This window comes from Gopherus flavomarginatus, chromosome 1, assembly GCF_025201925.1.
Source record: "Gopherus flavomarginatus isolate rGopFla2 chromosome 1, rGopFla2.mat.asm, whole genome shotgun sequence".
NCBI lineage: Eukaryota > Metazoa > Chordata > Testudines > Testudinidae > Gopherus > Gopherus flavomarginatus.
The window spans coordinates 115365141-115391575 of record NC_066617.1 but is presented as its reverse complement, the minus strand read 5'-3'; the positions used below and the strand labels follow the sequence as shown (position 1 = coordinate 115391575).

Here is a 26435-nt window from a genome sequence, read left to right as displayed (position 1 = left end):
CAGCACTATAAAAAACACACCCCGATGAGAGGCATACCGCTTTCTGCACTGGAGGTACAGCGCTGCGGTGCCAGTATAGACACCCTGGTTGATTACAGCGCTGCGACTGACCTCCAGGAGGTGCTGCACACTGTTCTCGCCTCTCTGGTCATCAGTTTGACCTCTACTGCCTTGCCTCCAGGTGACCAACTGTGTCTCACCCCTTAAAATCCTTGGGAATTTTGAAAGTCCCCCTCCTGTTTGCTTGATGACGCATGCAGTGGTTTCAGCACATCTTTTCAGATGGCCATGCCTGCTCCGCACACCAGGCGATCCCCCACTTGAAGCAATGCCAAGCTGCTGGACCTCATCAACATTTGGGGAGAGAAGGTTGTCCAGTCCCAGCTGTGTTCCAGCCATAGGAACTATGATATTATGGACAGATTTCATGATGCATGACAGAAAGGGGCCATGACTGGGACACACTGCAGAACAGAGTCAAAGTGAAGGAGCTGTGGAACGCCTATCACAAGGTGCGGGAGGCAAACCGCCGCTCTGATGCTGTACCCATGAGCTGCTAGTTCTACAAAGAGCTGGATGTGATACTCAGCGGTGACCCCTCCTCCACTGCAAAGGCCACTGTGGATACTTCAGTGGCTCATGTGCCAGTCAAGAGTGGATCGAGCCAGAAGGAGGAAATCTTGGACAAGGATGTGGAGGGGGACCCAGAAGTAGAGGACAGCTCTGAGGTCAGAGATGCATGACAAAGAACAAGACTAAAAGGAATACACAAAGGACTAGGAAGAATATAAACTATGCTTCCCCAAAATTAATATTAATGTTAAATGAGAAACATGATGCTGCCACATGGTGTCCGGAGAGGTGAAAGATGAAGGGGGAAAAGCACTTGCAAGCATTGAACAGCTGAATGAAAACTGTTCCAAGTGGAGTCACTGATACTTAGAGGTATGCTTTTGTTTAGGTCTTCAAAACAGGAGCTGTAGCAACATTGTCTAGTGAAAGCTGTGCAGCGCATTTATCCGTGTACTTACCAAGCCTGAAGAAAGGAGCCTGCATAACCCTTTTCACACCCAACTGGCTGCCCTTTGGCACTATGATATAAATGAGGCCACCCCAGAGAGAAGAGACAGACATCTCCCGATCTTCAATGCTGTGCTTGCATATCACCATAGGGGCACATCTTAGCTCCTGTTCTCAATTGCTTTATCCAGTCCAATATTAAACGACTCAGGCAACTGGCACTTCTTAGAAATGTATTTGCCCATCAAGATTGTAGGGCAAGCCTACCCTGGCATCTGGACGGGATGGAGGGAAGAGAATGGAAATGGAATACACCTAACCCAATACCCATTGTATATTGATAACTTATGATCAAGGATAAGATTTTGTCATGGAGGTCACAGATTCCATTACTTTCACAGACCTCCATGACATCTGCTGCTTCAGCCCTGGAGCTCTGAACTGCTGCTGCAGGCCCTGCAGCTGTCACAGGTGGTGGGGGGCTGAACAGTCAGCCCCCTCCCCTCCAGGCAGTTAGCTCTCCCCTACCCTCTTTTTTAAGTAAGAGTCACAGACAGGTGACACCAAGCCTGACCTCCAATCAGCAGGCCCCCTCCCTCTGCCACAAACTCATGGATCTTTTTGGCCTCTGTGTTGCTGTAGGACTGGCAGCAGTAAATGCTCAGGTTGTCAGCCAGACCTGAGATCTCACACACCACCTTCTGCTGAGTTAGCAGGTCATGGAGGCTCTTTAGGTTAGGGTTGATGCCAATCCTCCCTTTCTTCCCAGCACCTAGCCACTTAATGGTATCGAGAAGGAACCGCGTCAGCTGCAGCACATAAGTTTGGCTCTCATGCATAGCTACTACCACACAGCCCTAGCCATAGTGAGCTGCTGCAAGAAAACACTGGTAGGAGCCATCCATGCTCAGGGGGAAGGCCAAAGCCCCATGGACAAGAAAATGAGAGGGCATGCCACCCGTCACTATGTCCAGCTCAGACACCCCTCTTAAGAGAAGCTTTAAGTTTCTGCAGAGATCTAGCCCATGTCTGCAAAACCAAGAGAGGTCACCATCAGGTGAAACACCAACACTAGCATAGAATAATCTGAGCTGAGACATGAGTCTGGTTTATCCACACTGTCCATTGTAGGATCAAAATATCCTTCAATTAGAGTCATCTGGTTGCCTAAGCCTGCCAGTTCAGCCCTGACAAGGTAATGCCCTTCTGAGGACTGCTCAGTTCTGCTGGAGATGTTTGATAAGAGTGTGTGCCTAAATCCTTCATCTTTCTTATCCACATCCAGCACCAAGCTGGCCCTTCTCTCATTCCACCCAAAATATCCGTTCCTTTTCTCCACAGCAAATCTGGTCTTCCCCCCCTCCATTTATGAAAAACCAAAGTCTGCCTTTTTTTGACCCTTTACTGTGCATCATCATGATGTGGCTGTTACAGGTCATTCATTCTTGCCCTTTACTTTCTGTTATATGAAATGGCCACATGTGGGGAGCAACTGGTGAGATGCAAATGACAGATATGGTAGCAGAGATAAAAGGAATGAGAGAGGTCAGGAGATATGTTTTTCACTGAGCAACTCAGCTCTTCGGATATCTGAAAACACATTGCTTTGAAGCACAGCAGTAAAATTGGCTTAGTTATATTCCTAGAATGACACTTTTGAAAATGTGATCTTTATAAAAATATTTTTGGAGCACAAACACAGAGGCACAAATTGCAGTGCTACTGCAAAAATTGAAAAGATCAGCTACAAGTTTCCTGTGCAACTTTTGGCAAGTCATTTATAGTCTCTTTTCTTTGCTTGCTTCAATGGCAGATAGTCACATATCGTTTTCAAGCATGAGAACTTTCTAAATCCTTCACCACCACTTCCCTAGAAAACTTGAGCCAGGATAAAAATCTACTTATGTTCAAAATTCTGTGATGGTCTCTTGTGCTGATGCATGTCACAGTGCTTGTGTCGACACAACTGGTCAGGATTCTTTTTTTCTTAAACCGTTAACATTTTTAGCAAAAAGATAAATTTTTTAATTTTTAAGAGTTTGCTTCAAAGTTTTGACATTCGAAACTCCACATGTGAAAGAACCATGATTTCTTGCAATTACAAGTTACACTAGGGATTGATATCAGCCATTTGGCTTGTCTTCACAACGCGGGTGTCAACTTATGTGAATAAAGTAGCTGGAGTCAATGTAGTTTAGGTTGACTGACTCCAGTGTCTTCACTGTGCTCCATCAATGGGAGACACTCTCCGGTAGACTTCCCTTACTCTTCTAGGAGAGCTGGAATACCAGGTCAGCCAGAGTGCTCTGCCATCAATTTAGCAAGTCTTCACTAGACCCACTAAATCGACACTTGCTGCTTTGATTGTAGCAGCATCGATCTCCCTGTAGTGAAGATCAGCCCAGAGAATAGGGCCTCAGGCAGAGGCTTGGCTATTGAGAGGCCATCACATTTCTATTAATAAACCACACAGAGTCAGAACTCAAACCCTGGTCCTACAGCGACAAGAAACAAAATGTTTCTAGCACTTGTGCTATAGGAATCGCTGTTAACCGTCACCTGTGGAAGGTTCCTTATGTGTGATAAGCCGCAACTGCACTCACTCACTCTCTCTCTCACACACACACCCTGCCTACCTATCTTGAACCTGTTTTTTCAGAAGTCTTCTGAAAACAAGGTGCACGCTGTGCAATCTTACACTCATTGCAATCAACAGCAAAAATCAGTGGAAGCAGGACTGTACCCCTTTTATTATCCCATCAAAAATGTACAACTACTTATGTAATTGGAATGTATTCCCCCCCTCCCAATATAGCTAGCAGGTGAATCTTTAAGGAGAACTAACTATGGAAAATTTGAAGGGGGTGCTAACCAGCTATGTTTGAGCTAGAGGGGAAAAGTAAACTCAAATCGATGTAATTTTTGATGACTTGTTATTAAGAAAATGGGTTCACCAATTTCCTTCAAAAGGTGAAATTTTTAAAATTTTATTTATTTATTTATTGCCTTCAGAGACTGCACAGTATTTTTCAGGCCAAATAGATTTTCCATATTGAAGTTATAAGGATGTTAACAAAGAGCTTTATAATGGAAGCATATTGCCACCTTAATTATGGAGGGGCTACATAATATTTTACAGTACTTTTTATGATACCTTTAAACATGTGTAGAATGGTTCTGGTACTCATGGAGTGATCAAAGGAATTGCTGGCACTGTTCCTGAGAAGTTGAAGATCCTCTTCTCACCATATCTGGCTGTGAAGTACATATCAGCCACATGGGTGACATGGTTCCCAGGGAAATCAAACAGCACTCTTTCTCGGCTGTGCTCACAGGTCCAATGCCAAGCCTGACCCCCAGTGAGCAACCTCCCAACTTCCTTTACCAAGTGGATCAGGTCCCTCCTCTGTGTATCATAGGCATCTGCATAATAAACACCAAGTGAGGACATGATTGCAGAGCAGGGCTGCATTCTAGTGCCGGACCTACGGAGAATCTCCATGAGAGACATTAAATTGTATGGACCCACCCCCCACACTGCTCAGGGGGCGATGCTGAGCCAGCTGACAGCATTTTGAAGGAACTGAGCCATCTTGGGCTTCCCCAGGTATCCCTTGTGAGCTACCACCACTATCTGGCCCTTCCCATACTGCGAGGCAGCGATCAGGGACAGGGCCGGCTCTAACTTTTTTGCTGCCCCAAGCAAAAAAAAATGTGTTAGTCTCTAAGGTGCCACAAGTACTCCTGTTCTTTTTGCGGATACAGACTAACACAGCTGCTACTCTGAAACCTGCCATATATTCAGGGCAGGAACTAAAAGCTATTCTTTCTGCGCAACTTCTCTTTTGAATGCAGCTGACAAACCAGGAGTTCTTATGGTCTTATGCGTCCATGTTTTTTTAAGTCACACCCGAATAGGAACTAGTATTTACCCAGTGATACAGGCAGTGCTTCAGTTAATCCCCACCAAAACTAATATCTAATATTTATACTAAATCTGGCAGCACATGAAATTGAAGACCTGCTAATCAGCAGTAAGTTTTTGCTATGCTTTCAAGTAATATGGCTTTAGACCCTGTAGATTCAGGAATAGATAGCAGTCCCCTAAAAATTTTTCCACAGCAAAGTCTTATCAGCACAGGCTAATTTTAAAAGTGATTGTCCAGTAGAGGAAGGGTAAAAGTATCCAAAAGCATCTAAGCGACTTTGGAGCTTACACCTTGTTTTCAGAAGTGACTTTGGCTCCTACATCATTTAAAGTCACATTTGAAAATGGGGTGCAAGCTCCAAAGTTACATAGATGTTTTGGAAATTTTATCCTAAACGTAACAGGAAAATAGCCTTGGTGAAAAACTGCATTGTTTAAAAGGGTGAGAGAAATGACTAGGCATTAAAACTGCAGCAAGCAGGTTTGGAGGAGAGAAAGCATAAGTAAGCCTGCAGTATTTCTTCAGATAAAATTCCTTGTCCGTCAGCTGCATTCAGAAGATGTTGTACAGAGAGAATAGCTTTCAGTTCTGCTCTAAACTTGACAGTGTATCTAATATAATTAACAAGGGAGAAAATGGGTGTGTATGTGTATATATAAATACACACACATCCTGCACAGTTTTACATACAGACACCAAACCAAAGCTTTCAACCAAGAACTTCCTATTTTCACAAACAGAAGAGGGTTCTCTCCCAACCTCCCGCTTGTATGTCAACTTCCAATTGACACTAGCTTCCAGCACACTAGCTTCTTTTCTGGCCAAAAGTTGCTCACATGAATAAACCCACTGAATTCAATGAGAGTGGTAGGTGTGTAACATCTCTGAAGACCAGATCATTTGTGTGTCTTCCTTACCTTTCCTTTAGGTGTAAGGTCACCAGCTAAAGTAGGGGAAATCTAGAGTCCTGAGCTCAGGTCCTGGCTAGTAAGGAAGAGAATAAATTATTTTCCAAGTAATTTGTTTCAAAAAACATATCGATCTGTTAATTTTTAGATCTATACAGTGTTCTTTTATTCTGAGTCTTAAAAAAAGTCACTCTTGCAAGGCCTTTGTCTTACAAATAAAATAAATAAATAAATAAATAAAATACACACACACACACACACTCACAGAGCAAGTCACCTGGAACATTAAAAGGAACAGGTCCAGGATCCTGAATATTGAGCAGGAACCTTGAGTATCTAGTAGGGCACTTCCACAGCTTCCAGTTGTTCCTATTTACTTTCTTCAGGAGAAAACAGCTATTTGGTTAGGGATTTCTAAGAAGTCTCTCACCATACTAGGCGTCTTGTTTCTTCGAACTGCAGCTACCGATAACAGCCAAGAAGGCATCTGAGCTCAGCACTGGCCAAGGGGAGCTGGCTTACCTCCTAGCTAGTGAAAGTATTCAGAGGGACTTTTGTAAGGTCACATGACTATGATCCAAGGAGCAGGTTATATGCTGAAGTGAAAGAAAAATTAGATCCCCTCCCTTCCAGTAGAAGTGATTAACACCAAGTCTCCTGCATCTGAAAATTTTGTACAAAAAGGAGTGTAAGCTGCTGTCCTTTATGGACCCTTTGTCAGAATCACATGCTCTCCATGTATGTTTTGGTATCTGGAAGCAAGTGATCTGACTTCAGAATCAATAAGGATCAATCTAAACCAGTCATTCAGAAATCTCTCTCCAATTTCTGAAGTTCAGTGTTTGCTTTGCATATATCAAAGCAGCCATGTAACTTGTCTAAATTACTTTCATTGTAGGTAAAGGGAAAACAAGAAATCAAAACAGAAAAGTCAAGTCTCCAGGAGATCTCCATGAGAGCATGTGAACAGGGCATTTTTCTTTTATAACACAAAAATGGCAGCTGCCTCTACAGACAGGAGACTTCTAGTAGTGTCTGAGCACACAATATGGTCTACTCATGATTGTAGAGATAGTCTCCTATTGGGGGGTTTTCTTAATGCCCCAGAGTCATGTTACTGTGAGAATCTCAGCTTTTGTAGGGGAATTTTTTTTTCGAGCTCTTCTCCCTAATTGGAAAGGCTAAAAACATGAATCTTAAACCACAAGGAAAATAAAAGAGCCCTAAATGTATTGTTTTTAAGCCAATCTCATAATTTTGAGAGGGTCTGACTCATGATTTTTTAAATATTTGGCATTGGCGGTACAGACAGCAGTCAGACAAAAGGCCTAGTTGTGTCTTAGTCACACACTACTCTTTTCAGCTGTAGTAGTTTTTAATACTTGTTTTTTAGTGGTGTGGGAGGTCTGCGTGTATGGCACGGCTGGAAGCATCTGACAGGATGAGCATTTAGCACTGGGTGGAGTAATGAAGATGCACTATCAGAGACAAGAGACATGCACAGAAAACACTCTGAAGATGCAAGAATACGAGTTCATGAATCTATTTAACTTAATCTTAAAACTAACAGCAAGAAACAGACTTCTCAATACAGAAACAAAAGCCTGTTAGCTAAATGAAGTGTCGTGATGCTATGTAGCTGCAGTAATTTCTTCCAGCTAGTCATCTTCACCTTTAACATAGAGAAGTTGGGGGAACCTTGTATTTTAGAGATCTCTGGATCCTCTTCCTTCACATATCCTTTCCTGCCAAGGTAATTCTTTTAGTCCCCTTCCCTCCCCTCTATAAAGGGTTTATGAGAGGAGAAAAACTCCCTGGTAAATGGAGCAGATCCACCCCATCCTCTCAACTTGAAGGATTAAAAAAAACAAACAGCCATAGAGCTGCACCTCATATCCAGTTACAATTGCTGACAACTGATTCCCTCCAATTGCCAGACCAACCGTGCATCACCCAGCATGCCCAGAATGGCCACTGAAGTGGGAGGTCATGGGGGACAAGACCAGTAGCAGCAGGAGGTACATCACACTCTTGTTCCTCATTGGATTGTTGAGGTTTACCTTCTACAGTGTTTTCATTTACATCATCTTCCCATGAATAGTAATGACTGGGAAGGGACATGGTCAGCAGCTTCCATGTCTGTGCTTTTCCCACCTTTTCTAGGCTCCTTTACCCTGGAACAGCTGGTCAAGATGCTTCTTCATTATCTCCACTTTTACTTCTACCAGACAAGGCCCTTTGTTTCAATAAGATGATCTAAGTGCAGTGTGTTAAGTACAGTGGTGATCCTGAACTGAATCTGATCAGCTGATCTGTACTATTCTTTTGGGAATAGTGGATCTAAAAGTTCTGGGCGTGGTCAACGGAACAACAGCTGAACATTGCCATGCTAAATATATATATTTAAATGCACACATTTTGTTTGTACATTAATGCAGCTCTTCTGAAGTCAAAAGAACTACACTAATTTAAACCAGCAGAGAATTTGGCCCTAATAATGGCAATGCTAACCATGTAAGGAGAGATGTGTATTCACATATGTACACCTTTTGGGAGATGGATTTTTCATGCTAGAGTTGCCAGTGTTAGATTTACCATTAGAAGGAGGCAGCTGAGATTGAGCATTAACACAGTCACTTTAGCTGTTTAAAGAAAATCAGAGTATGTGACAGATGCTGCCGTATTTATTGGGGATTTTTACCAGGCATATTTCACAAATTCCTCCCCATTTAAAAAGGAATAAATAAGAGTTCAGTTCAGGAATCACACTTTTCCATTAGTGACTGAGGAAATCCAGTCCCTGTAAGCAGAAATTCTGGTATAAACCGTTGGTGACTTTGGATGGCAATTATCACTGCCCCAGCTCACAATGCCGATCAGCTTATAATACCCATTTATTATGCATATCAGTGGCCCTCCAGAATCTCCCTGTAAAAAGGAAAAAAAAAAAAGTTACTTGCTGCTACTAGAGAGTAAAAAAGGTTTTTTAATCAGCTCACAAATATTTAGATCAGCTGAATTACAAGGGTACTGTTTCAAACTCTGATCTTCAATGATATATTAGTAGTATTACCATAGTGCCCAGGAGCCGATTATGTAGCTAAATTTGTGCCACTAGTAGTAGCCTGGAAAAAAGTATTCATATCCTCCCTCCAGGTCCATACCGAGCAAGCAGTTGCTCCGGCAGCTCCACCGCAAATGTTGGTATTTTTAATATCCTGTCCCCAGTAGCTCACACAGGCCTCATTGGAAAGGAGAGGTATATTTGTCTGCTGCAGCCTGATGGAGTATTCATCCTCTAGTGAAAACAAAGGAATGCATGGAGACATGCCATTGAGGCAGGATGACAAGAGGTTACATATTTAAGACGTGTACTATGTCAGTTATCCTTTAACCTCTTCAGCCATACCAGGCATCTCTTGACACTACAATTTGGGGATTACTATTGCAGAAATTATTTCTATTTACACACAGTTTTAGAACCTTGTATCATTTCATATGCACATTCAACACATTCCATAGAATAAGATTCCATGTGTGACTTCAGAGAAAAAGAATTCCCCTCCATTCACACAGGCAGGTATAATTCACTGCACCTGTGGCAGCAGGGTTTGAACCCTGGACCCCGAGAGCTAAAATTATAGCTGAAGGTCAACTGAGCTAAAGCATGAATCAAGTCCATTCACGGGAAGCACTATATGGACCAGCCGTTGAATGGGGACAAAGCCCCATTCTCCTGTAGCTCAGTTACACATGCATGCAGTGAGCCAACAGAACACTGAGCATGTTAATAAACCCGTGCCAGGGAAAAGCCAGTGGAAAACCCCACACAAAAAACCAAACAACTGTCCTGGTTCTCTTGTACTATCATTCAAGAGTAATTAGGGGTTAACAACAGCTCCTCCCCTACAAGTGGAGATCATCTAACATGACCAACGTACCATTTGACAAGGGTCAAGGAGATCAGAGGTATCTAGATACCATGAGAGTTGTCTCACCACATTAAAAGTTTGTTGTTACCCTTTCCCTACCCTATGTTTTAACAGAGTGAGCTTTTTGGGACAGTCACTACACCTTTTCTGTTTGGAAAATGTGTTACACATCTGGGCAATATTGGAAACAAAAAGTGAACCGAGTTTAGAAGGCAACAAGCAGCTAAACTCTCACAAGGCTCTGGACTGCATAGGTTTTCTTTAGTATTAGAGAAGTAACATGTACTTACTACCCGGTTCTGTTGCTCCCCATCCTGCTGTTAAGCATCTTGCATCAATGCTTATTTCTTCATCTCTGTCTGGTAAGCAAATTATTGCTATAGCATCTCCTGAATAGAAAAGAATCAGGTCAGTATTTGGTATAGTTTTTCTTCTTTTATTTAAGCCATTTCCAGTTGTTCTAATCCCCTTTCTCCTAGTCACCACTTCCCCCAAAACCAAACAACCCAGTATTCCATGAAACAAATCAGCGCACCATATGGGCTCTAGTATTGTTTAGGTTTTCCCCACAGACTGTTTGAATGCCTGAGAGAACCATTTTAAAGAGTCACAATTACATGAAATGTGGGTCTTTCGCAATATTAAGTCTCGGCCTAGTGACCATACCACAATATGGCTGACATCACTTTACTTTGGTCTGATAAAGGAGGGAGGGAGGGAGACTTCTGAAACACTGACAGAGAAACCAAGTTGGAGAGTTTTAATTAGGCTTCCTGCAAAACTCAAGCAAGTACACACTCCTAAATCAGTCACAATTCCCTGTCATGCAAGCAAGTCACAAAAAACCTTCACTAGTGGACCCATCTCCCCCTAGCTACACAGTGATTCAATGGATTGAGGGAAAGAGGCACTTGATCTGCATTAGCAACAGCACACAAAGAGGATGTACAGCAATGTCCATGGTTCACTCACTCAAAATTCAATATTAGCGGGTACTAACTCCATTTACACCATGTTTCTATTCCTCCACTATGTTGTTGACCAAGCTGTAACATTAGTATTTTTTGGAACAAACACTCATGAATTAAATCTATGTTTAACCATGGATGGATATTCTCTGACTGTCTCTATATACACAGCTAAGAAGATATTTGGTAGAGTGGTAAAGAAACACACTATTCCTTTAAATTCTGAACGCGGCTAACTTGCTGTGTCAAACAAGATACTTTGTTCAAAGCAATATACTTCGCTTCAAAAGAAAAAGGTATATGTGCCTGTTAGTGCCAGAGAGTTATACACGCAAATCTTTATGCAGTGAGAAAAAGGAAGGGCCTTATAATGGAAATTATGTTCCTACTCTTGGTTCTTCTAAATTTAGTATTTTAAATACTATTTTAAATATGGGAGTGGCTTTGGATCAGGCCCCCATGAGCTTATCCAGATAGTCTGTTCCTAATGGCTACTGAAGAGAACAGAGTTATATTATTACATATATTTATCAGACAGCATGTCTTGGATCAAAACTTTTTCAGTGGAGCATGCCAATCCCACACCACATACTCAGACACAGCTAGAGTTGTAGTACAAAAACTGGACTCCAGATAGTACCTAGTTTGATGGGTTTCTCCAGTTCCAAGAGAGAGAGATCATTGCTGGAAGGAAATCCACCGAAGTTATAGTGCGTGTGCACAGCTTTCACAAGGACAGGGTTGTTGTCTTTTATGTCTGGCAACAAATATGTTTTTCCCAGAACTATCCTGTCTGTCTGAGCACTGGGCAAGGAAAAACAGAACACACATTTTCAGTTCATTTAAGAAACAAAACCTCCATATACAAAAATTCTACTTAAGATGATAGATGAGATTTTCAAAAGCACTTGTATGACTTTGAAGCATAAATCTGATTGATTTTCAATGGAACTTCTGCTACTAAGTCACACAGATGCTTTTGAAAATTCTACCCAAAACAATCAGTTACCATATTGTAAAAAAAATGTAGAGATCAACCTTCAGTTTCCAAAATGCACTACTGTTCATGTGTACTTTTAAACAAGGCAGTCCAGTATTCTCGAAACTCAGTTTTAGTGACACTAAATGGGCATCTTGATTATCACTACAAAAGTTTTTTTCTCCTGCTGATAATTGCTTAACTTAATTGGCCTCTTATAGTTGGTATGGCTACTTCCACCTTTTCATGTTCTGTATGTGGATATATATATATATATATATACACACATACACACACACACACACACCTGTTCTTTTTGCAGATACAAACTAAACGGCTGCTACTCTGAAACTAATCAGTAGAGCAGGAACTGGATTCTAGTTTTGCTGAAGTCTACATTGACACAAATATTTAGGCCACACAACAAGTGCCAACTTAGTGTCTATGTCAGCAGCTAAATGCCAAACCTTTCCAAGAATCATTCTACGTCTCTGTCTGTTATGGAGTCGTGTCAGACAATTCAGCGCAATGCTTTTGTATGAAATTTTGGCACAACTGCCACAATCTCACCACCACTGAATAGTGAAGAGATACCAGGGCATACATCAAGTTAGTTAACCCTCATGTGTAGTGTAATAATTAACTCTTTGGCTTGGGCTGGCAAAGGCACCACACTAAGCTAGCCATACTACTGTATGTGTAGAAGCAAACCTGTGTAGAGACCTATTAGTGCCAGAAGTTATTTTAGGAGGATATTTTCACTGATGGGGAGGGGGGGTGATTACACTGGTCACTCAGTAACCAAGATGAATTAAACGTTAGTATCCACCAAGTGCGCTGATGGATGATCCCTGGAAATTGTATGTTTTGAGGAGAAGGAGGAATGTGTGTCTGTCTGGGATTTTTCAAAAGGGCTGTAGCAGCAGGGAGGAGGAGGTAAATACACATTTCTGGGACAGTTGTGAAGCAAGAAGTAGTATGAAGTGGTTTTGCTTGTCACGGAGCAACAATGATTTAGAGGCTGCCAAAGTCTGCAGGCTAGCACATGCCACTGTGGTGTTGGAAGGGTTAAAGACATTGCCCACCTGAAGTTACAGTGTCCAGCTGTTAGGACCCACTTCTCAGCAATCAGAGAGCCTCCGCAGAAGTGCTCATTCTCGTACTGTAGACTGATCAGCCAGGGCCAGGACATTTGAGGTGCTGGGCTGCCACCAACCACCCTTGGCTTGCCTGGGTCTTCTCTGACTGCTTTCACGTTCATCTCAGACTTGTCCACTGGGAATGGATCCACCACTGGAATACCACATTTGTCTGGAATCGGTTTAATTTTGTTAGTAATATTTTACTGGTCATAGCTTTACAAAGCTAAACATGCATACAAATCCAGACAGTGAAATATCAGACATATGCTCAAACAGAAGCAATACCCTATCAAGAGTTCCAAGATCCCCAAGTACATCTGGTAAGATTAAGAGGGGAGAGCCTGAAAAACTGGGTGAATCATTTGTTTCCCACACCATTAATTTTCCAATAGGTGTTTACTGTGGGAGGGGCTGGTGTGAGAGAGAAGAGATAGTTGAAACCTTAAATGAACAATATTTACTTTCCTCAGAAGCTGTTAACTTAGCAGGTGGACCTGTGAGAAATTGAAGGGAAAAAGACAGTCAGTTAAAAATTCCTTGTCAAGCTGTTTTCATTGGCAGTGCAAGTGTAGTGGAGGAAATTATCAAGAACAGTAACAGATAAGGTACATTACAGCCTTTTTTTGATCTCTGTGGAAGATAGTCTGGAACATTCCACAGGTCAGTAGTGCTGGAACCATTTTTATAGAGGTGCTGAAAGCCATTGAACAAAACTGCAAACCCTGTATATGATGGAAACCAGCACCCCTAGTTCCAGCACCTGGGTCACACTGCCTTGTGTCACACAGCCTTGTGACAGACACCTCTGGCCTGCGTCCAGAGCCACAGAAGATGACACATCCTTTTAGTAAGAATTGTTGGATGAGTTCTCAAAGAGACATGAGCAGACATGGAAGAGTTTATTGGTTTCCTGTGGATGTAATCAGCATCTAGAGAACCATTCTTTCAGTTAAGCCTTTGGTGCGGTGGTCCGAACCAAAGTCCAATTAGGTATGTTAACTGTATTCTCCCTCCACTAAAGGTATGTTCTAGTGTTCTGCTTTGTACATTAATTCAGTAAGAATATTGCTATTTGATCCTCTCATGACTGGAATTATGCAGAGGCCTGAAAATCAACCCCCCAGCAACATACCTCTAGTACAATTAACAACCAAGTCCATAGCTGAGAATGAAAACTGGCCATCATGGCATCCTCAGCTGAGTGTAGGATGATTCCTTTAGGAGACAGGTCACCTCAGCAGGCTTGCATACATTCAAGTTTCCCTTCCTTGAGACCTCTACTACTATTTAGGCACAAGAAGGCTATTTGGACTGGAAGGAAGAAAGACCTACAGCATTACTTACATTTGCTTTCAAGTTCTATGCCACTCCTACTCTTCTGTGCTGGCCGCTGATTCACTTCTTCAAACAGAATTTTAAAGCCTCTGTTCCCCACAGACCTGTCCGTCTTGAAATGTAGAGTCAAGTAGCTGCTGCTTGATAACAGGCTGAGAGACTTTTTTTGGCCACATAAACTAGCTGCAAATTACGAAGACGTGAGCACTTACAGAGTGACAAAGCAAATTTGTTTGTCAAATTGTGCTAAACTTGTTCCTAGGGTAGCCACAGTTTTGAAAATAAAACCCAGGCCAATTAGATATGTCAAAACGTTATAATGACAATGAAGATTCCTGGGGAAGGGGTCCACTTACAGCTCTTTTGCTAACTTTGCTAGGATCTTAAATGATTTGCCCAAAGTCACTCCATGTCTGAGTGCTCTGGGCTAAATCTACTGCTATAATATGTGAGGATAATACTTTAAGTACAGGAGTATTTTAATATCCTTCCTGGAGAGGGTGAAAATATTTCTCCTCAAGAATATTCAGTTGTGAGATGCTCTGGGCCATTTGTTAGTAAACTGTCTGAGGAAAAGCTTTGACAAAGTCCTCCATATTGTTGTGTTTCACAAGACACGGTACTTCCTTAATTATCAGACTAACAGCTTCAGCCCTTAAAGGTCCTCTGTCAAAGCTACAGAATTTTTAAAAAAAGAGCCATACTCAAGAAAAGGAGACACTTACATCCTAAAGCAATCCTACTCTGTTTATGCCCAGACAGTAAGACTACCTTCACTATTCAAAACAAAGGAGTAGTATCTGTTCCATTAACTGCATATTAGATCAGATGCACAAATAGAATAAAGTGCAGCAGGTCATAAAAGATACACAAAGGAACAGTGGAAAGAGAAAGATAGTATGAGACATCAGCTCCCTCTTACTGTTACCCCCCCCCACCAAATAGTTCAAGATAGAAGTCCCTGAGTTCAAATTTCTTCAGAGTCCATCCCAGTCCACACCCAATAGGAATTGTAGAACAATTCTGGAAACACTCATTACCTTTGGAAAACCTACAGTAACTCAGATTTCCCTCTCCCTCACCTTGTTTAGTTCCCCACATAGAGAGATGGTCCCCACATCATATGTTGGCCAACTTCCCTGAGACAAGGCAGGAGAGAGAGAGAGAGAGAGATATCAACCTACCAAGCAGCCCTGAAGAGTGATTTGGGCCATCATAGATGTTCAAAGAATCCCAAATGCAGTCTCTTGCATTCTCTGTTACCAAGTCTCTGATCACAGATTTCAACCTATTTCCTGAAGTGGAATAAACTGTCCAGGTGCAGTTCAGCATGTTGGGATAAGTGTTGGGGTAATTAGGAGATGTTATCTCAGCAGATCCAACTGGAATTAGATCCAAGATTGGACACTCTTAAAGAGAAAAATGAGAGAGTTTCAGTGGTTAAGATTTTGCCCTGACAGAAATCAGTCTTCTCTAACATCCATTAAAAATGGTCTGAAAATGCTAGAGCTGTACAAACAACTGATTGGGGGCGAGGGGTTGGATCACTGGCATAACTGGGAGATGTGAAGATAAAAAAATATTAGTCAAAGGAAGCATTTTGTTAGACGCAAAAGGAAAAACATTTTCTTTGAGTTTGGCATATGAAAAGCAAAAATTGAACCAAAATTCAAAATGAAGTCATTTTCAATGTCGAAACAAAATGCTTTGATTTTTTTCCCCATTTCTCTCCCTCCTCCACCTCCACTGAAACAATTCAGTTAATTCTATACACGTTTACAAAAGGGCTCAGTCAACCTCAAGCCCTTTTTTGGGAGGGGGAGAGGCTGGAGAGGGAGGTGTGTGGAAAAAAAAGTTTCATCCAAAAATTTCCACCCAGCTTTGGAAAAATCCTGATCCCCTATGATTTTCTAATAACAAAAGCAAGTAGACCCATGAGTGGAACTTAAATTCTACTGGTTTCTGCTTGAACAAAGCTCCTGTTGATACTAAGATCTACCTGACCAGCAAATGTAGTTCTCCACACAGCTTGAGACAGGGCCCTTAACAGGTATATTTAATATAGGAGAGCTGTTCTAGAAGAAAGAAAAGGGATCCATCATTTGGAAAGTGTGTTGAACTCTGGAAGAGCCAAAGGCCAAGCTATCTGAGATCCTATAACCAGTGCAATTCAGCCATAGGAGTAACATTTCTAATTAGACAGATTCATACCTGGAAAAACATCCCTGGGCTAAGCCCATTGAAACCAATGGATGTATTTCCTCAGTTTTATTTAGTAGAGCAGAGCAGGCTGCAGGGCTGGAATTTACTTATTTTTAAAACAAATTTTACTCTTTATTTACTCCAGACTTCTCCAAAGTCCTTTTGCTTGTACATTTCATTTACATAGCTGTGAAAGGACAGTCACTTTCAGTTATTTCACCACTAGCAATTTGGCATCACATACATTTAGATTAAGACTAAGGTGGGCATGGGACTGATAGTGCACACTGGGTACATTTGGTGGGGCAGTGAGGGAGGGAGAACTGCAGGCTATTGGGAATGACATGGGGAAGGGTCTGGAAAAACGGGGATCTCACACTAGGTTCACATTTTCAAGCTTTAAAAAAAAGTGTTTTCTTTCTCCCAGATGTGTCACATGTAGCTAAAATGACTAGGCTATCAAGCCATAACTCCAGGATGCAAGGGCAAAGGGGGGAAAGCAGATAGAGTTCCTTTCCCATCACTCAAAATCTGAGGGAGTTGAGGCTGACTTTGAGATTAGCTAAGAATTCCTTTATGTTCCGGCTACCAACGCACTTCTCTGGTCCTGTGACACAATTCATCATGCAGGAACAGAAACAAAGAAGCAGCCAGCTGATATTAAAGAAACAACTGTGGAAGCACCACCCAGACTGAATGAAGGGCAACTGTTAAGGCACTAAGCTGGCTGTTTTACTGGGTACATTCTGGTATTGAAGTTAACCACCACAGAGCCTCTCCTCCAAATAAAATCCAGGAGACATTTAGAAAAGCTATTTATGGTTTGATTGTTTGCATCTACCCTCCCCGCATGGCTGGTAGAAAGACCTAGAACTGATCTTACCTTTTTCAGCAGCTTTCAATTTTCCTAATGCAGAACCTAAAATGAGAGAGTCACCATACTTATCATTAATGGTTACACTCACCATACAAATAAACTAGGGATTCTGAATGCCTCAATGGGTAGACAAGAACTCTTGAGCGATTAGGCATTAAGAACCATACTCTGACACAGGGACAGGTAGTTTCCCTTATGTGGTCTCCAAATATGTAATATTAAAAAAAAACTGGAGAAGTTTTAAAAATATGATTGTGTTTTGTTAATTTACAAGGATAAGCTCATTTACCAGAACTGATAGTATATTTATATTGGATTGACCTTCTACATGGACAAAACATTTGGCTTGTTTTGTTATGTGGCATAACAAATGCAGGGGGTCGGGGGGACTGATGAATTAGGTTGCTGTGGTCACAAAGTGATTTGCTTTCATGAAAAACAGAAGTAGTATCCTAAGGGACAAAGCAGTAATTTTTCACATCTGTGATGTCTTTGATCCCAGGGTATCAAAAGTTACTTCGTAGTATGACCGTAGCACCCACTGTGTGCTAGCTGTTGTCCTCACAAAGATGAGGGTCCCTGCCCCAAAGGGCTTCCAATCCAGGGCTACAAGAGAAAGGTGATTAAAAAATTGATTTTTTTAATCTATCATTTTTTAAAAACTAACCAACCTTAACTGCTGTATGAGTTAGTTGGTTTCTTGTAGGTGCAGTAGAAGTGAGTTTTGGTGGTGTGGGGAGGCATTTGAAGGAGAAAAGCTATGAACTTGCATACTAGCTCAGGGAGGGAGTTCAGTGCATAAGGATAGAGGGAAAGGAAAAGAATAGTCATGAAAGAAGTCAACAAGTAGGGATGGTGATAGGGGTTAGTAGTTTATGCAGAGCAGAATCAGTGGGGTCACTGGAAGATACAGTACATTGGTTAGACTGTTAATTAGTGACCTTCATTTCACAGATGGGAAAAGAAGATGCAGAAGTTTGGTGAATTGCTTCAATACCTAGTAAATAGTAGAGACTGGGTTAGAACCAGATTTCTGACACTCAATAAGCCTCCTCTCTGGAATGGATAGGTTGGGAGCCTCTCTCTCTCTCTCTCTCGTAGTGCTTTACATCTTCCAGATATTGTCTGAACATTAATGCTTCTTCTTTAGGTTTGTTTTCTTTTTATAAATGGTCATGAGACTCTCCTGCTATGTATTTTTCTCTTACATTTTGCATAACCTTCCTCTATACTGCACTCCCACTCCTCCACTCAAAACCAAATCTGTAACCTACTTACCAGGTTGTAGATCATGGAAAGAGTAGGTCAAAACAAATCCTTTTGAAGCCACTTCAGCACTGGATATGAAAGTCAGCGTCACCACTGGACCATCAGACTTTAAAGGATAGAGTGAAATTTCCCCACAGAAGTTACCTGCTAGGAAGTAGGATTCCAGTTGATAACCATGAAGGGCACAATGCTAGGCTATTGTATTTCACCCAGACCTGTTATACCGCACCTCAGAAAAATGAAGCCTTAAACTATACCTGTATAAATCCTTCATGTATCAGTGAGAAATGAAACCTCAGTCTGTTAAGCCACCTTGAGTTCATTCTACTCTGATTAACAGACTGAGAGGCTTGTCTACACTTACAGAGCTGCAGCTGCCCTGGTGCAGCTTTAGTGGAGACATTACCTACGCCGATGGGAGACCTCCTCCGGTTGACATAGGTACTCCACCTCCCTGAGAAGCGGTAGCTATGTCAATGGGAAAAGCCCTCCCATTAACATTGTGCTGTTTAGTCTGAGGGTTAGGTAGCTGTAACTGTCATTCAAGGGGTATGGAAAGTCCACATTCCTGAGTGACGCAGTTACATTGACCTACGTTTGTAGTGTAGACTGGTGCTAAGATAGAGCAGAATTTCAAAAGGTTATTGTACATACTTCTTATAAACAAAACAGTGTCCTCCTCACAACAGAAGAAGTGCACTTTGACTAAAACAAACCAAACCAAAGAGGTAAAAACACACTTGCTGTAACTATTAAAAGCATTAGGATGTGGTGGTTAGGTTGGGGAAGAGAATGCTTTCAGATAGACTGCTTTCAGATAGACATCTCTGATGGCTGAAAGTTAACTGAACCACATAGAGGTCGTATGCTATGGCACTAATGAGATTTTAGTTACTTTTCTATTTAAGTGTCTGGACTGTTAGGGTTGCACACAAGGGAGGGAACAGTCTCTTTGGAAGTTATTTTGTTATTTCAGTTTTCATAAGACACATTTTTATGTGGAGACCAATGGATCGATCACAGGGCATCACGTTCATTGGAGAATGAGCCACTTCAGTGCTCTGTAGGCCAGAACTGTTTGAGACAATGTATAAATAATTAGTAGAAATTCCTTGAGGGCCCCATAATAGTATCTGCTGCAATTTATTTCCAGTTCAACTGTCATTTGCTCACTGTCGTGCATAGCAGTGTTGAGAGAAGCATCGTAGGAAGCACTCCACATGCTAATGTTCATTTGTTCCTAAGATATTGAAAGGCCAACAATTTGACTGACATCTGCCTTTAAGGCAAATTTATCATGAACAGTGAAACCACCAACCAATCCCATCTCTACAATAGAACTACAGAAATGGTTCCTAGAAATGGAAATGATGATGAACTAGCTAGAAGACACTCCCCTAAAGTCAGTATAAATAGAAACAAAGTTGGAATTCCTCTTTTTGTGTGGCAAATTTCCAGCTTTCTTAGCAGACCACTGGGTGGAGTTTCCCTCTTCCTCTTCGACTCCCAGCAACACCACAAGTAAATTTCTCACCTATCAGCTCCTTTCTTGGCTCAAATCCTTCATACACCATCAGTTGTCCATGGCAATCAGACAGAGTCTTTTCAGTCCAGAAGGCCAGGAAATCAAGTCGAATAATGAATTTTAACGGGGCTATGATTCGCCAGTGGCAGCTGCAGAGCAAGAACAAATTAACACCCAATCACATGCACCCTACAACTGGCTCATATTTCCACGGGATCGTTATTAAAATGGGGTGGAAGGAACAAGGAAAGAAAAGAATTTGAGTCTGTTTTAAAAAACAAACCCCAAACAACAAAGTGGAGATTCTAATCCAGGGTGGGATGTTGGTTTGAATCCATTTTGGTATAGAAATTATGAATAAAATGAACTATCAACCAGTTGATGAAAGTGTACATAAAATTATGACACTTATTCAGAAACAAGATGGACCAATGCCAATGAAGCTTCCTAGCTGCTTAACACTTCACTGAGCAACCATTCCTACTCATTGCTCCCTCTTAGCAGGAAAAGCTGGGGGAAGAAAGGGCTAGGAACTAGACAAGCCTTGCAAAAAGGGTGACGATAAAACTGATCAAGAGTGCCCTTTTTACCATCTTGCTGAGTTATTCTACGCCAGAGGAGGGGTGGGGGGGAGGGAGAGTCCCTTTCAACATTCCAGCTGGCAACATGATGAAAGAAAGATTTTACCAGAACAATGCTAGATTTGGCCACTAATTGTTAGAAAGGGTGTAGCAGCATTAGCCCTTCTGATCACCATGTTTCTATGTGAAAGGCAGACAGGTTCCACAATTGCTTTCTGTGGCACCAGTTCAGTTTTTAAAAGATGTGTAAATGAAATACAGAAGTTAGATGTGGAAAAAGTCATATTTATTCATCCCAGTTCAGCCACAGTTTTGTAGAACTGAGTTCCAAGAATCAGGATTAAACAAGTTCACTCTCACCTGGTGGCATTAGGATAGCCATGGGGATAGCCTGGTGACTGGATCAATCCTTCTGGGTCTGTGAGAATGACATCCCTGCAGCGTGACAATTCTTGCTTCATATCCTTGGGACGTTTCACTGTCTTTCCAATCTTTGGCCCTAGAAAGAAACTGAATGTAAAATTTGGGATTCAAGTTGCTACTGTCTTTTAAATACACTTCTACCAATCTCCAAGACAATACCACATGAGTGCCTCTAGAAGATGGTCCCTAGGCTAAAGTCCATCTAAAGAAAGCTGAAAATTAAAATGCCTCATTTAAAAATTAAAATTAGTCTGGAAAAAAAAAACAGTTGGGCTGCCAACTAATTTGATACCAATAGTGATTATTTTCCATTATTCAAGATATTTCTGCTTGCTATTTAAGTTCTCTGTAAAAAGAAATATCAAGGCTTATTTTAGGGTCATTCCAGCTTTCTTCATTCTGTGTTTTTCTAATTTCCCATGTAGGCCTCAGTAAAATAAGAACTCTATTTTGGTGCTCAATAAGAACTCAACTGGTTCCTCCAGAAGAGAGTCCCTTATTCTATATCCACCTCACTGCCTTCTGGAAGCAAGCAGAGTCCTGAAATTGTATAGATTAGTTTGAATTGGAGGTCAAATGGTTCAGCTCACTCTGTACCAGCCACCTTTCTCTCTCTAGCAGTGGGGATGTCACCTTACCATACCTTGGACTCTGAAGACCATGTACTCAATGCCAAAGGCAGCAAGGGTAAGAGAATGGAACACCACTTTCACCACAGGGCCAGGACTCAGAAAGGTCCTAGGTGACTGCAGGACACCACATAGTTCAGCTAGGAGAGAAACAAACCCAAGCAAAAGGAGAAATATTAGAAACTGCTCTGGAAACAAATCCTGAAGTGCAACTTTTAGTTGCATAATAGTTACAAAATTAATATACAGCTCTCTCTGGGGGAAGTTGAAAAATTAAGAGGAAGAGGAAATAAAGCCTAATGCATATAGTATTCGGAAACATACTGGCTGTAAGTCATTTATCTGTTTGTATTTTTCAGTATCTTCTTGATGAAAATTAAAAAAGCCTAACTTCTGCCAAGCCCACTGACTGATTTTTTAAAAATTAATTTTGGATATGATTTTTAAGCATTTTAATTTTTATCAATTAAAATGTTCACAGGACGAAAATAATGGAGAGATCAGACTAACGACAAAGGACATGGAAATTCAAAGCGTTAAAGCTTCATTCGCCATTAAAAACAAAAAATTGTCAACATCACATCAAAACATACCAAGTAAATATCCTTAAATTGAACTAAAGTTCTCAAGCAACATTTCTCTTACTTTGCTTATCTGTAAATTTGATTGTCATTGATGGAAATACTTTGTCAGTTTGTGTGTACACAGTAAAATCAATATTTACTGATAACCTAATCCTTCCAAGCTTACATATAATTTATAGAGCAGAACTCCATCATCATGCAATAACTTAAGGACAAGATAGGGAACAGAACTGTTGGTCATCCTATGACCCACAGATGGTTGAGATCACATGGACTATTTGCTTGCCATCCAAAGAGCCAGTTTGGATTAAACTGTGGTCCTCTGCTCTGGGACACCTTGTGTGTGGGCTTCTGAATCTGAAATTGTTTCCAGGACCCCTGTTGCACTCCGTCCTGTTTGGATCCTCTGATTCCCAATTTTTTGATTTCCCTTGTCTCCAGCTTTTCCGAATTAATGCCGATGGGGCTAAAGGAATGTCTGAGCTCTGCCTGCTCAATGCAAGAAGCTGGATAGAGGTCTGAAAATAGCTTTTCCTTTAGGCATATCAGAAGCAGAGCATTGTTTACAATGAGTGTGACTCACTGAATCATAGGGCTGGAAGGGACCTTGAGAAGTCATCCAGTCCAGTCCCCTGCACTCATGGCAGGGCTAAGCATTATCTAGACCATCCCTGACAGGTGTTTGTCCAACCTGCTCTTAAAAATCCCCAGTGATGGAGATTCCACAACCTCCCCAGGCAATTTATTCCAGCCCTTAACCACCCTGACAGTTAGGAATTTTTTCCTAACATCCAACCTAAACCTCCCTTGCTGAAATTTAAGCCCACTGCATCTTGTCCTATCCTCAGAGGTTAAGAACAACAATTCTTCTTCCTCCTCCTTGTAACAACATTTTATGTACTTGAAAACCAATGTTCCCTCTCAGTCATCTCTTTTCCAGACTAAACAAATCCAATTTTTTCAATTTTCCCTCATAGGTCATGTTTTCTAGACCTTTAATCATTTCTGTGGCTCTTTGCTGGACTTTCCCCAGTTTGTCCACATCTTTCCTGAAATGTGGCACCCAGAACTGGACACAATACTCCAGTTGAGGCCTAATCAGCGCAGGGCAGAGTGGAAAAATTACATCTCATGTCTTGCTTACAACACTACTGCTAATACGTCCCAGAATGATGTTTGCTTTTTTGCAACAGTGTTACACGTTGAGCCACTATACACTCAGATCCCTTTCCGCAGTACTCCTTCCTAGGCAGTCATTTCCCATTATGTATGTGTGAAAATGATTGTTCCTTTTTAAGAGGAGCACTTTGCATTTGTCCTTATTGAATTTCATCCTATTTACTTCAGACCATTTCTCCAGTGTGTCCAGATCATTTTGAATTTTAATCCTATTCTCCAAGGGTGAATGCAAACTGCCAAGGGAACTGCAGGTCTCAAGGACAGTAGAAAGTCCTCCCATCTCAGGTCTGTTTCCCTGCGCTCCTTGTTCTGTTATGATTAACTACATCAACTGCTACTACTATTTCCTCCGAGGGGCTTTTAGCCCCTCCTTTTTCCCAGAAACATTCTGCGTGGGGGGCATTGTTTTGTTTTAAACAATTAGAAAGGCCTTGTTTCTCCCCAAGCGCACACCAAGCCCTCTCCTGAAACATTTACAATTCACTCCACTTCCTGTTCTACTCAGAGCACATACGGAATAGGAAGGAGAACGTTAATAAAGCTCTTTGGGGATGAAGCTGGCATTCGAGCAGCAATGGGAGCATGCTGCTAGCTAGTCATTTGCCTCCTCTTAACCCCTCACCTCACCATCAGCACAGCACTTTTAAATAGAGAAGAAAAAGCCATTCCCCTACCCATTTCCTCACAGGGATTCCAAGGTTCTTATCTTGATTTTCCCTTTTCCTCTGCACATAGCAGCTCCGGTTCTATTTTATTTATGGTTGTATAGTACAGAATGTTGTGCACCTGAACTATAGAAGTGGGTGAGTGAGGTTCTGTGGCCTGCAATGTGTAGGAAGTGAGACTAGATGATCATGATGGTCCCTTATGATATTTCATGCAGATTTACAGATTTGTAGACTTAAACAAGTAAGATGAAGTTGGAGCTGGCACCTTACTTTCTTTGACCCCTCTCTCTCCAACCCGATTCCATAGTTTCGGCCTATTTTAAAATATAGGCACAATATTACTTCGTTTATTTATTAAACCCATTTCTCTCAACCAGTGGGTGCAGAGGGTTGCAAAAGACAATTGTGGGGTCATGAGGAATTGAAAGTGTTAAAATCTAAAGCAAAAAAAAAAGTTTCCCTCTTCCATCCCCATGCTCCCTTACACTTCCAGGGTTGCTGTCAACCTCTCATAACCACTTAAATATATTTAGGTCTTCTGGGTTTTGGGGGTGTTATAAACAGATAGTTAAGGGTTAATGTCTCTTTTACCTGTAAAGAGTTAAGAGACCGAGACCCAAACACCTGACCAGAGGACCAATCAGGAAACAAGATACTTTCAAATCTAGGTGGAGGGAAGCTTTTGTTTGTGGGGTTTGGGTTTGTGCGTTGTTCTCTCTGGGTCCTGGACGGGACTAGAGGTGCAACCAGGTTTCTGCCAATCTCCCTGCTACAGTCTCTTATCTATTCAGAATAGTGAGTAAGTACAAAGGCTGTTATAGTTTTTTAACTTGTTTTTCTTTATTTGCAGATGTGTACTTGCTGGAAGTAGCTTAAATTGTATTTCTGCTGGAGAAAGCTTCTTTCTATTGTCTATAAGCTAGAAAAACCCTGTATATTTACCATCTTGATTACAGAGACAATTTTTATGTTTTTTCCTTCTTTATTAAAGTTTTCCTCTTTTTTAGAACCTAATTGATTTTTTGGGGTTATCTTTTGTAAGACTCCAGGGAAGGGAGTCTGCACTCACCAGGGAATTGGTGGGAGAAAGGAAAGGGAGGAGGGAAGAAAAACCTGCTCTCTGCATTTATCTCTGTATCTCTCTCCGGGGAAGAAGGGAGGGGGAAGGTAACATTCCTCTTGGGGTGGGGATTCAAGGAATTGAATCACAGTGGTCTCCTAGTGTACCCAGGGCGGGAAAGAGCTGGGAGGAAGAAAGGAGGGAGAAGGGAAATGGTTTATTCCCCTTTGTTTTGAGACTCAAGGAATCTGGGTCTTGGGGGTCCCCAGGGAAGGGTTTGGGGGGACCAGAGGGTATCAGGCCCTGGAATTCCTGATTGGTGGCAGCGCTACAGAATCTAAGCTGGTAATTAAGCTTAGAGGACTTTAGGCTAGTACCCATATCCTGGACACTAAGGTCCAGAGTTGGGAATTATACTATGACAGGGGGACTTTATTAAATTTGGGGCGAGTTGTAGGTTTAGCAATTTTTGAGCTATTGAGCAATTTTTGAGCCAAAAAATAGGTTTTTCAGGGCCTTCTTTTTGTATAATGTAATGAGTAATGTGTTATGAGCTGGGTGAAACCTTGTTATGGGTTGAGTTATAACCCGATTGAAATGGGCAGGCACGAGCTCTCCCTTCTATTAACATAACTAAGACAAGAAGTACATGAGAACCCACCCAGGAACTTTTGGCATAGTATTCTTTTTGGTAAGTGGTGAGAGTGGTAATGGGGAAAGAAGTCGCACAGAAACAGAGGCCAGACAAGAACACATGGAGGGGGAAGACTGCCCGAAGGAGCAGCTGAAGGCACAGTGGTTGATCCTGGAAAGAACCTGGGGAGGTTTTCAGGTCAGGATTCAGGCTAAAAAGCTAAAATCTTGTAATCAATTAGTAGCTGCTTGGGTCAAAAGGGTAACAGTATATTATAGGACATTCTATACTGTCCACGCCACAGCAGCACTTCTGGTGAAGACACTCTAAGCCCATGAGAGAGAGAGAGCTCTCTGATCAACTTAACTCCTGCCTCCGTGAGAGGCAGTAGCTATGTCAGTGGGAGATGCTCTCCCACTGACATAGTGCTGTCCATACTGGTGCTCAGGTCAGTAATATATGTTGCTCAGGGTGTGGATTATTCACACCCCAGAGCAACTTAAGTTATACCAAAGTAATTTGTAGTGTAGACAGTCTTACTCATTACACTAGTATACACTGAAACAAGTGATCTCTTTGCAATGTTCCCTT

General features: G+C 41.7%; 1 protein-coding gene and 1 pseudogene across 1 annotated transcript in view; both read right to left on the bottom strand.

Annotated features, from left to right (window-relative positions):
* Positions 1-1556: 1556 nt before the first annotated feature.
* On the bottom strand, positions 1557-4471 carry LOC127042819 (TRPM8 channel-associated factor 2-like; annotated as a pseudogene).
* Positions 4472-8523: 4052 nt separating this feature from the next.
* OVCH1 (ovochymase 1) overlaps positions 8524-26435 on the bottom strand; it is a 58301-nt gene continuing 40389 nt past the window's right edge. The window contains exons 22-34 of the mRNA XM_050936225.1: positions 21734-21859; positions 21028-21166; positions 20096-20235; positions 18571-18705; positions 17299-17334; positions 15398-15622; positions 14223-14396; positions 13340-13372; positions 12822-13047; positions 11398-11561; positions 10080-10178; positions 9022-9155; positions 8524-8785 (exon numbers count right to left, since the gene is read on the bottom strand). Coding sequence (XP_050792182.1) covers positions 8621-8785; positions 9022-9155; positions 10080-10178; positions 11398-11561; positions 12822-13047; positions 13340-13372; positions 14223-14396; positions 15398-15622; positions 17299-17334; positions 18571-18705; positions 20096-20235; positions 21028-21166; positions 21734-21859 — 1796 coding nt within the window. The 3' untranslated portion in view covers positions 8524-8620. The remainder of the gene's footprint in view (positions 8786-9021; positions 9156-10079; positions 10179-11397; positions 11562-12821; positions 13048-13339; positions 13373-14222; positions 14397-15397; positions 15623-17298; positions 17335-18570; positions 18706-20095; positions 20236-21027; positions 21167-21733; positions 21860-26435) is intronic.